The 12,723-nt window shown below is 38.6% G+C and overlaps 1 protein-coding gene across 4 annotated transcripts in view; it reads right to left on the reverse strand.

Annotated features, from left to right (window-relative positions):
• The window catches only part of TAF4B (TATA-box binding protein associated factor 4b), a 157,989-nt gene that overhangs the window by 107,578 nt on the left and 37,688 nt on the right, over nt 1-12,723 (reverse strand). For 3 of the 4 annotated variants that reach the window (XM_017498249.2, XM_017498239.2, XM_017498228.2), the window contains one exon: nt 1,742-1,831. The exons of the other annotated variant lie outside the window; for it this stretch is intronic. In XM_017498249.2, the coding sequence (XP_017353738.1) occupies nt 1,742-1,831 (90 nt within the window). The remainder of the gene's footprint in view (nt 1-1,741; nt 1,832-12,723) is intronic. 4 annotated transcript variants of the gene reach the window in all.

Genomic DNA, 12,723 nt, shown 5'->3' on the forward strand with positions numbered 1-12,723 from the left:
GTAGAGATGGTGTTTCTCCATGTTGGCCAGGCTGGTCTTAAACTCCTAATCTCAGGTGATCCACCAGCCTCGACCCCCCAAAGTGCTGGGATTACAGGCATGAGCCACCCCAGGCCAACAACAGATTTTCAATGTAGACAAAACAGCCTTCTATTGGAAGACACTAGGTCTTTCATAAGTTTTCATTGAGGAAAAGTCAATGCATGGCTTCAAACCTTCAAAGGACAGGCTGACTTTCTTGTTAAGGGCTAATGTAGCTGGTGACTTCAAATGGAAACCAATGCTCATTTACTATTCCAAAACTCCTGGGGCTCTTAAGAATTATGCTAAACCTACTCTGCCTGTGCTCTATCAATGAACAAGGCCTGGATGACAGCACATCTGTTTACAGTATGGTTTACTGAATATTTTAAGCACACTGTTGAGAACTACTGCTCAGGAAAACAAAAAATTCTTTTCGAAATATTATCACTCATTGACAATACACCTGGTCACCCGAAAGTTCTGATGGTGTTGTACAAGGAGATCAATAAAATTGATTTCTGTAAGACTACAGATGCCATAGATAGTGATTCTCTAATGTATATGGAGGAAACGTCAATTTAAAACCTTCTGGAAAAGATTAACCATTCTAGATGCCATTAAGTATATTTGTGAGTCACGGGAGGAGATCAAAATATCAACACTAACAGGAGCTTATAAGAAGTGGATCCCCATCCTTATGAATGACTTTAAGGGGTTCAAAGCTTCAGTGGAGGAAGTCAATGCAGATATGGTAGAAATAGCCAGAGAACCACAACTAGAAGTGGAGCCTGAAGATGTGACCAAATTGCTGCAATCTCCTGATAAAATTAGAAGAGATGAGGAGTTGCTGCTTATAGATGAGCAAAGAAAATGGTTTCTTGAGATGAAATCTACTCCTGATCAAATACTATGAATATTGCTAAGATGATAACAAAGGATTTAGAATATAACAACAACTTAGTTAATAAAGCAATAGCAGGGCGTGAGAGAACTGACTCCAATTTTGAAAGAAGTTCTACTGTGTGTGAAATGCTACCAGACAGCACTGCATGCTACAGAGAAATCTTTTGTGAAGGAAAGAATCAACTGATGACACAAACTGCACTGCACTGCTGTCTTAATTTAAGACATTGCCACAGGCAGGTGTGTGACCACCTTCATTGATCACCACCTTGACCAGTCAAAAACCATCAACATTGAGGCAAGACTCTTTACCATCAAAAATGTTGTAACTGGCAGAAGGTTCAGATGATTGTCAGCAGTTTTTAGCAATAAAGTATTTTTTAATTCATATATGTAAGTGTTTTTTGAATACAATGCTATTATATACCTAATAAAGTATACCACAAAAACTCTTATATCCATTTGGAACCAAAAAGTTCATGTAATCACTTGACTGTGATATTAGCTTTATTATGGTGGTCTGACACCAAACCTGAACTACCTCTGTGGTATGACTGTCAATTTCTATACAAGCATTAAACGATATAATCATGAATTTATGTTCATGAATAAGATGTTACTTCTCTTTTTTCAAAGCATTCGAATTAAAAGAATACTATGAATGTACTTTATGGCTTACAAAAGCACTCAGAGGTTTCTCCCACATTGTCAGTATCTTCACATTCAATTGCTGTAATATTGAAATATTCTGGTTTGTAATTATTTTAGAGTAATCTAATCCAACCTATTTCTTCTAAGTGACACATAACTCTACCTTAAGAAAAGGAACCAGATGAGGCTGAGGTGAAGACTTGAGTTCAACATACAGTTTCCTAGTGAATTCTTCCGCTTCAATTTTTGCATCCTGAGAGATGGAAGAAATAGAAACAATTTTAAGTCTACATATATTTTCAAAGAGACAAAGTATATAATTCATGATTACAGACACAGCAAGCTTTTCACAAATGATAGAGTCCATTAAACATAGGCTCTGTTTTATGCCAGCTATGAAATGTGTAAGCATAAATGATAGACATTTACTCATAGAAAATACAATGAAGGGGTGATTTTTTTTTCTTTTAAAGATCCCAGGAAGCAAAGAGAAGAGCTGACAGGCTGAGTAATACTTGTTACATTCTGCTAAGAACAATTAAGAAGTGAAGGCAAAGGTGTCCTAACTTTCTTAGGGTAGGGAATAGGGAGTTATTCAGTTTGGAGACCTTGGTGTTTAAGTTCTCTAAAACAATCTGGAAATTAATCTGCTACTTGCTGCTGTTCTTTGCACATAAGAATCAGGGACAACATTTTCAGAATACCTTGATGCCTGTGACAGTGTGTAACATGTAGCTGAATGAATTATCTTATTATTTTCAAATGTATGAAATATAGCTTTATAAAAATTTGCCTTCTAGAGTATATTATATACTTAATAAAGACTGTAACTGGGTGATAACAGAGAACATCTGTTCTTTTCTTTATGAAGTCATGGAAGGAGCAGTCAAGGAAAGGTAACTATAACCTTAGATTTTAAAAATAATAATTTCAGCTTTTATTTTAGATTCAGGAGGTACCAGTACAAGTTTAGGGTAGAGATGATCTCGTCACCCAGGTAGTGGTATCTGAGAGGTAGTTTTTGAGCCCACACACCCCTCACTCCCACTCTCTAGTAGTTCTGTCTATTGGATGGCCGCTGAGGATTGGGGTACAAGTTATCTGGTCACCCAAGTACCAAAAAAGTAGTTTTGCAGTCCTCATTCCCCTTCTCCCCTTCTCCATTACAGAATCTATTGGTCCCATCTTTATGTCCATGTGCACTTAATGTTCAGCTCCCACTTATAAGTGAGAACATGTAGTATCTGGTTTTCTATTCCTGTATTAATTTGCTTAGGATAATGGCCATTCATTTTGTGACAAAAAACATGATCTTGTTCCTTTTATGGCTGTGTAGTATTCCATGGTGTATATGTACCAGTTTTTTATTTATCCAATCCACTGTCAATGAACACCTTGGCTGATTCCATGTCTTGGCTGTTTTGAGTAGTGCTGTGATAAACATACAAGTACATTTGTCTTTTTTATAGAATGATTTATCTTCCCTTGTGTATATAGCGAGTAATAGCATTGCTGGGTCAAATGGTAGTTGTATTTTTAGTTTAAGAAATCTTCAAACTGCTTTCCACAGTGGCTAAACTAATTACAGGTATTGATCGACTTACGACCTATGCAACTTACGACCATTCGACTTTACGACCACAATGTTTTGCAAATATTAAACCAGTTGTACTGGTAATGCAGTGTTTTACTTAAACCTGATGAATGTAAAAATAAGAAATAAAATGGTGTAGAGATGATACAAATGGCATAAAATGAACAAAGAAAATTATGACATATAACAATAATGAAAGAAAATTATGATAAAATATGACTTAAAGATTTTTATAACATCATTTCACAGTACTGTACATATAGCCTACTAAACTTACGACCAAATCATGTTACGACCGGTCTGTCAGAACCAATCATGGTCGTAAGTCGAGCACTAGCTGTACATTCCCACCAACAGTGTAGAAGTGTTCCATTTTCTCCACAGCCCCACCAGCATCTGTTTTTTGACTTTTTAATAAGATCAATTTTGACAGGTATGAGATGGTATTTAACTGTGGTTCTGATTTGCATTACTCTGATGATAAGTGATGATGAGCATCTTTTCATGTTTGTTAACTGCTTGCATGTCTTCTTTTCAGAAGTGCCTGTTCATGTCCTTTACCTATTTTTTAATGGGGCTGTTTTTTTCTTGTGGAATTTTATTGATTCTGGTTAGACCTTTGTCAGATATATAATTTGCAAATATTTTCTTCCATTCTATAGGTTGTCTGTTTACTCTGTTGATAGTATCTTCTGCTGTGCAGAAGCTCCTTAGTTTAGTTAGGTCCCACTCATCAATTTTTGTTTTTGTTGCAATTACTTTTGGGAAGTTAGCCATAAATTCTTTGCCAAAGCCAATGTCAAGAAGGGTATTTCCTGGGTTTTCTTCTAGGACTTTTATAGTTTGAGATCTTATATTTGAATCTTTAATCCTTCTCAAGTTAAATTTTTCTATATGGTGAAAAGTAGGGGTCCATTTTCATTCTTTTGCACATAGTGAACAAGTTATTCTTGCACCATTTTTGAATCAGTCCTTCCCCATTACATTTTTTTGAGACAGAGTCTCACTGTGTTGCCTAGGTTGTAGTGCGGTGGCGTGATCTTGGCCCACTGCAACCTCCATCTCCTGGGTTCAGGCAATTACCCTGCCTCAACCTCCTGAGTAGCTGGGATTACAGGTATATACTGCCATGCCCAGCTAATTTTTCTATTTTTTTTTTCAGTAAAGATGGGGTTTCACCATGTTGGCCATGCTGGTCTTGAACCTCTGACCTCAAGTGATCCACCTGCCTTAGCCTCCCCAAGTGCTGGGATTACAGGTGTGAGCCACTGTGCCCAGGCTTACTTATTTTTCTTGACACTGTCAGAGATTAGATAGTTGTAGGTGTGCAGCTTTGTTTCCAGGCTCTCTATTCTGTTCAATTGGTCTATGTGTCTGTTTTTGTATTAGTGCCATGCTGTTTGGGTCACTGTAGCCTTATAGTATAGTTTGAAGTCAAGTAATGTGATGCCACTGGCTTTGTTCTTTTTGCTTGAATTGCTTTGGCTATTCAGGCTCTTTGTTGGTGGTATATGAATTTAAAAAATCGTTTTCTCTAATTCTGTGAAAAAATTACATTGGTAGTTTGACAGGAATAACACCGAATCTGTAAATTACTTTGGGCAGTGTGGCTATTTTAATGATATTAATTCTTTCAATCCATAAGCATGAATTTTCAACAATGTTTTGTATATCTCTTTGAGAGATCTTTTGCCCCCTGGGTTAGTTAATTCCTAGGTACTTCATTTGTGTGTGTGTGTGGCTACTGTAAATGGGACTGTGTTTTTGATTTGGCTCTTAGCTAGAAAGTTTTTGGTGTATAGAAATAATACTGATTTTGGAGATTCAAGATGGCTGAATAGGAACACCTCTGGAGTACATTCCCAGCAAGAACAACACAGAGGGTGACCGATCACCGCATTTCTACATGAGTTTTTACTGCCCACAGACCAGGAGATTCCCGGACTGAAAAGCACCAGAAGATTCCAGCACGGCTGTTTCAGCTGGTGCTGCAGGTCTCCACACAAAAACTCACACAAATCTGAGCAGCTTTTCAACTGGCTCCTGGAACACCTGGGAGACAGAGCCAACCATTCAACTGAAAAAAGGGGGGCTGAAACAGGGAGCCAGGTGATCTGGCTCTGCAGGTCCCACCCCGACAAAGACCAGGAATCTGAAACACTCTGGACTGAGAGTTTTGCAGCAAGCACAGCTGGACCCGGGATGGTCCAGCTTCGTAGGGGGAAGGGCATCAGTCATTACCGAGGCAGTCCACCACGACTGAGGCAGTCCTGTATTACCGAGGCAGTCCTGCTTTACAGAGGCAGTCTGCCATTACCAAGGCAATCCACCTTTACTGAGGCAGTCCTCCATTACCAAGGCAGTCCACTATTACTGAGGCAGACCACGATTACCGAGACAGTTCTAACTGTACCTCTGTAAACAAAACCACAAGAAGTTCACACAGCAGCTGGGCAGAGTCCATGGCAGCTCAGCAACGCCTCTGCTGGCAGACTGTGACTAGACTATCTCCTTGTTGGGCAGGGCATCTCTGAAAAAAGGCAGCAACACATCTGGAACTTATAAATTACCCTCATCTTCCCAGGACAGAGCATCCGGGAAAAAGAGCAGTTATCAGTTCCGTTGCGGCATACTTAAATGTACCTGCCATCAGCTCTGAATGAAACAACGGAGCTCCCAGCTCAGCACTTGAGCTCCTAAAAGGAAAAGACTGTCTCCTCAAGCTGCTCCCTGACCCCCACATATTCAAAGAGACACCTCATAAAGGAGAGCTCTGGCCAACATCTGGTGGGTAACCTTCTGGGACAAAGATAACAGAAGAAGAAATCAGCTGCAACCCTTATTGTTTTGCAGCCCCCGCGGGTGATCCCCAGGCAAGCAGAGTCTGGAGTGGATGTCTTGCAGTCCTGCAGCAGAGGGGCCTGTTAGAAGGAAAACTAAAAAACAGAAAGAAAGAACTTCAACATCAACAAAAAGGATGCCCACTCAGAGACTCCATCCGAAAGTCACCAACCACAAAGACCACAGGTAGATAAATCCACTAAGATGGGAAGAAACCAGCGCAAAAAGGATGAAAACACCAAAAAAAAAGAATGTCTCTCCTTCTCTAAGGGATCACAACTTCTCACCAGCAAGGGAACAAAGCTGGATGGAGAATGAGTCTGATGAATTAACAGAAACAGGCTTCAGAAGGTGGGTAATAACAAACTTCCCTGAGCTAAAGGAACATGTTCTAACACAATGCAAAGAAACTAAGAACCTTGAAAAAAGGTTAGACGAAATGCTAACTAGAAAAACCAGCTTAGAGAAGAACATAAATGACTTGATAGAGCTGAAAAACAGCACGAGAACTTCGAGAAGCATACACAAGTTTCAACAGCTGAATCGATCAGGCAGAAGAAAGGATATCAGAGATTAAAGATCAACTGAGTGACGAGAAGGCAAGACTAGAGAAAAAAGAGTGAAAAGAAATGAACAAAGCCTCCAAGAAATATGGGATTATGTGAAAAGACCTAATCTGCATTTGATCTGTGTACCTGAATGTGACTGGGAGAATAAATCCAAGCTGGAAAACACTCTTAAGGATATTCTTCAGGAGAACTTCCCTAACCTAGCAAGGCAGGCCAACATTCAAATCCAGGAAATACAGAGAACGCCACAAAGATATTTCTCAAGAAGAGCAATCCAAAGGCACATAATCATCAGATTCACCAGGGTTGAAATGAAGGAAAAAATGCTAAGGGCAGCAAGAGAGAAAGATCGGGTTATCCACAAACGGAAGCACATCAGATTCAAAACAGATCTCTCAGAAGAAACCCTACAAGCCAGAAGAGAGTGGGGACCAATATTTAAGATCCTTAAAGAACTTTCAACCTAGAATTTCATATCCAGCCAAATAAAGCTTCCTAAGCAAAGGAGAAAAAAAGTCCTTTACAAACAAGCAATTGCTGAGAGATTTCGTCACTACCAGGCCTGCCTTAGAAAAGCTCATGAAGGAAGCAGTACAACTAAACATGGAAAGGAACAACCAGTACCAGCCACTGCAAAAACGTACTAACTGGTAAAGACCATCGAAACAATTAAGAAACTGTGTCAACTAATGGCCAAAACAAACAGCTAATGTCAAAATGGCAGGATCAAATTCACACATAACGATATTAACCTTAAATATAAATGGGCTAAATACCCCAGTCAAAAGACACAGACTGGCAAATTGGATAAAAAGTCAAGACTCATCGGTGTGCCATATTCAGGAAACCCATCTCAACATGCAAGGACACACATAGGCTAAAAATAAAGGGATGGAGGAAGATTTATCAAGCAAATGGAGAACAAAAAAAAAGCAGGGATTGCAAACCTAGTCTCTGATAAAATAGACTTTAAACCAGCAAAGATCAAAAGAGACAAAAAAAGGCGTTACATAATAGTAAAAGGATCAATGCAACAAGAAGTGCTAATGATCCTAAATATATATGAACCCAATACAGGAGCACCCAAGTACATAAAGCAAGTTCTTAACGACCTACTTAGAGAGACTTAGAATCCCACACAATAACAGTAGGAGACTTTAACACTCCACTGTCAATATTAGACAGATTAACAAGACAGAAAATTAACGATGATATCCAGGACTTGAATTCAGAGCTAGACCAGGCAGACCAAATAGACATCTACAGAAATCTCCACCCCAAATCCACAGAAAATACATTCTTTTCAGCACCACATCGCACCCAATCTAAAATTGACCACATAATTGGAAGTGAATCACTCCTCAGCAAATGCAAAAGAACTGAAATCATAACAAACAGTCTCTCAGACCACAGGGCAATCAAATTAGAACTCAGGATTAAAAAACTAACTCAGAACTGTACAATTTCATGGAAACTGAAAAACTGGTTCTATTGACTGGATAAACAATGAAATGAAGGCAGAAATAAAGATGTTCTTCAAAACCAATGAGAATGAAGACACAATGTAACAGAATCTCTGGGACACATTTAAAGCAATGTCTATAAGGAAATTCACAGCAATAAATGCCCACATGAGAAGCAAGGAAAGATCTAAAATTGACAACCTATCATCAAAATTGAAAGAGCCAGAAGAGCAAGATCAAAAAAACTCAAAAGCTAGCAGAAGACAACAAATAACTAAGATCAGAGCAGAGCTGAAGGAGACAGAGACACAAAAAAACACTTCAAAAAAATCAATAAATCCAGGAGCTGGTTTTTTTTAAAAGACCAACAAAAAAGACAGACTGCTAGACAGATTAATAAAAAAGAAAAGACAGAAGAATCAAATAGATGCAATAAAAAACAATAACGGGGATATCACCACCAATTCCATAGAAATACAAACTACCAACAGAGATTACCACAAACAGCTCTATGCACATAAACCAGTAAATCTAGAAGAAATGGATAAATTAGTGGACACTTACACCCTCCCAAAACTAAACCAGGAAGAAGCTGAATCCCTGAATAGACCAATAACGAGATCTGAAGTTGAGCAGCAATTAATAGCCTACCAACCAAAAAAAGTCCAGGTCCAGATGGGTTCACAGCCAAATTCTATCAGACAGACAGAGGAGCTGGTATCTTTCCTTCTGAAACTATTTCAAACAATACAAAAAGAGGGAATCCTCCCTAACTCATTTTATGAGATCAATATCATCCTGATACCAAAATCAAGCAGAGACACAACTAAAAAAGAAAATTATAGGCCAATATTCATGATGAACATTGATGCAAAAGTCTTCAATACAATACTGGCAAACCAATTGCAACAGCACATCAAAAAACTTAACCATCACAATCAAGTAGGCTTCATCCTAGGGATGCAAGGCTGGTTTCAACATACACAAGTGTATAAACGTAATCCACCACATAAACAGAACCAAAGATAAAACCATATGATTATCTCAAAAGATGCAGACAAGGCCTTCAACAAAATTCAACATCCCTTTATGCTAAAAACTCTCAATAAACTAGGTATTGATGGAATGAATCTCAAAATAATAAAAGCTGTTTACAACAAACTCATAGCCAGTATCATACTGAATGGGCAAAAACTGGAAGCATTCCCTTTGAAATCTGGCACTAGACAAGGGTGCCCTCTCCCACCACTCCTATTCAATATACTATTGGAAGTTCTAGCCAGAGCAATAAGGCAAGAAAAAGAAATGAAGGGTATTCAATTAGGAAAAGAGGAAGTCAAATTGTCTCTATTTGCAGATGGCATGATTGTATATTTAGAAGACCAAAATCTCCTTAAGATGATAAGCCCAAAATCTCATCCCAAAATCTCCTTGTCTCAGCCCAAAATCTCCTTAAGATGATAAGCAACTTCAGCAGTCTCAGGATACAAAATCAATGTGCAAAAATCACAAGCATTCCTATACACCAATAATAGACTAACAGAGAGCCAAATCACGAGTGAACTCCCATTCACAATTGCTACGAAGAGAATAAAATACCTAGGAATATAACTAACAAAGGATGTGAAGGACCTCTTCAAGGAGAACTACAAACCACTGCTCAAGGAAGTAAGAGAGGACACAAACAGATGGAAAAACATTCAATACTCACAGTTAGGAAGAATCAATATTGTAAAAATGGCCTTACTGCCCAAAGTAATTTATAGATTCAACACTATCCACATCAAGCTACCTATGACCCTCTTCACAAAACTGGAAAAAAACCACCTTAAACTTCATATGAAACCAAAAGACATAGCCAAGACAATCCTAAGCAAAAAGAACAAAGCTGGAGGCATCACACTAATTGATTTCAAACTATACTACAAGGCTACAGTAATCAAACAGCATGGTACTGGTACCAAAACAGAGATATAGACCAATGGAACATAACAGAGAGGCCATGCCACACATCTACAACCATCTGATCTTTGACAAACCTGACAAAAACAAGCAATGAGGAAAGGACTCCCTGTTTAATAAACGGTGTTGGGAAAACTGGCTAGCAGTGTGCAGAAAACAGAAACTGGACCCATTACTGACACCTTACACTAAAATTAACTCCAGATGGATTAAAGACTTAAACATAAGACCTAACACCATAGAAACTCTAGAAGAAAACCTGGGCAAAACCATTCAGGACATAGGCATAGGAAAGGACTTCATGACTAAAACACCAAAAGCATTGGCAACAAAAGCCAAAAGACAAATGGCATCTAATTAAACTCCAGAGCTTCTGTACAGCAAAAGAAACAATCATTAGGGTGAACTGGCAACCAACAGAATAGGAAAAATTTTTGCAATCTACCATCTGACTAAGAGCTAATATCCAGAATCTACAAAGAACTAAAACAGATTTACAAGAAGAAAACAAACCCATTCAAAAGTGGGAGAAGGACATGAACAGACACTTTTCAAAAGAAGATATATATGAGGCCAACAAACGTGAAAAAATGCTCATCACTGGTCATTAGAGACATGCAAATCAAAACCTCATTGAAATACCATCTCATGCCAGTTAGAATGGTGATCATCAAAAAATCTGCAGACAACAGATGCTAGAGAGGATGTAGAGAAATAGGAACACTTTTATACTGTTGGTGGGAGTGCAAATTTGTTCAATCATTGTAGAAGACAATGTGGTCCTTCCTCAAGGACCTAGAAACAGAAATTCCATTTGACCCAGCATTCCAATTACTGGGTATATACCCAAAAGACTATAAATCGTTCTATTATAAAGGCACATTCACATGTATGTTCACTGCAGCACTGTTTACAAGAGCAAAGACCTAGAACCAACCCAAATGCCCATCAACGATAGACTGGACAAGGAAAATGTGGCACACATACACCATGGAATACTATGCAACCATAAAGAATGATGAGTTCATGTCCTTTTTAGGGACATGGACGAATCTGGAAACCATCATTCTCAGCAAACTGACACAAGAACAAAAAATCAAACACCGCATGTTCTCACTGACAGGCAGGTGTTGAACAATGAGAACATATGGATGGACACAGGGAGGGGAGGATCACACACTGGGATCTTTTCGGGGGGAATGGGGCGGGACAGCTGGGGGTAGGGAGGTTGGGGAGGAATAACATGGGGAGAAATGCCAGATATAGGTGACAGGGGGATGGAGGCAGTAAACCACATTGCCATGTATATACCTATGCAACAATCCTGCATGATCTGCACAGGTACCCCAGAACCTAAAGTACAATAAAAAATAAAAAGAAATGCTACTGACTTCTGTACACTGATTTTGTACTTGAAACTTTAGAAAAATCTTTTATCAGTTCTAGAAGCCTTCCGGCAGAGTCTTTAAGGTTTTCTAGGCATAGAATCAGTGAATAGAGAGTTTTCCTCCTTCTTTTCCTATTTGGAGGCCTTTTATTTCTTCCTCTTGCCTGACTCCTCTGGCTGGAACTTCCCGTATTATGTTAAATAGGAATGGTGAGACCTTGTCTTCTTCCAGTTCTCAAGGGAGGTGGTTCGAGCTTTTGTCCGTTCAGTATGATGTTGGCTATGGATCTGCAAGACTATTTCAGAATGCCATTGCAAATCCATAACAGCAGTTCCAAAGAACTGAGGAATCTTTACATATTGCTTACACTATTTAGGCATTTCAGGGTTATGTGCGGTCTAAATTATTTTCTATTAATACTAAGATCTTGGAGAGAAAGCCTTTTTCACTAAGCTAACATTTACGAAGATGATGCAAAGGCAAAAGTGGGTAAAACTACTGGTAAGAAAGGCAATGGCAAAGTCAAACAGCAATCATCACATTCTGCAGTGCTATGTAGTTGGAGTTGAAAACAAACAGAAAGCCAAGCACAGTGCTCATGCCTGTAATCTCAGTACTTTGGCGGGCGAAGGCTACAGGATCACTTGAGGCCAGGAGTTGGGAGACTGGCCTGGGCAACGTAGTGAGACACCATCACTACAAAAAGGAAATATTCCGGCTAATTTTTAAATACTTTTTGTAGCTACATGGAGGTTGACGTGGAAGGAGCCCTTGAGCCCATAAATATGAGGCTACAGTAAGCTAGGATCATGTCACTGCCCTTCAGCTTGAGCAACAGAGCAAGACTCTTAGTCTAAATAATAAAAATAGAGTCATTTTCACTTTGAAACATCCTTAGATGAAGCAGTAAAAATTAACTTTACTGAATCTCAACTCTTCAGTAGAAATCTCTTTAATATTGTGTATAACAAAATAGGAACCACATATAAAGCACTTCTGTTGCAGACCAAATAACAGGATCAAGGAAAAGCACTGTGATTGAGTCGCTGGTTGAACTAGCCACTTTTTTTCATTTTTACTGAAAAGAATGACAAAGCAATTGTTGTTATTCAGACTTGGGTATTCGTTAGAGAGTTTCTCAAAAACAAACTAAGCCTCTAACAGTAAGGAAAACTATTGATACTATTTCTTGCTAATGATAAAACTAAAGCTCTCAAGCCAAATCAGAGTTCTGAAAAATTTACAACAACTATTCTGAGGTTGACAGCTTCCTGGTACAATAATTTTCTGATAAGATTGGTAATTTAATGAGCATCTTATTTTTATAT

This window comes from Cebus imitator, unplaced genomic scaffold (assembly GCF_001604975.1).
Source record: "Cebus imitator isolate Cc_AM_T3 unplaced genomic scaffold, Cebus_imitator-1.0 Scaffold12, whole genome shotgun sequence".
In the NCBI taxonomy this organism is placed as follows: Eukaryota; Metazoa; Chordata; class Mammalia; order Primates; family Cebidae; genus Cebus; species Cebus imitator.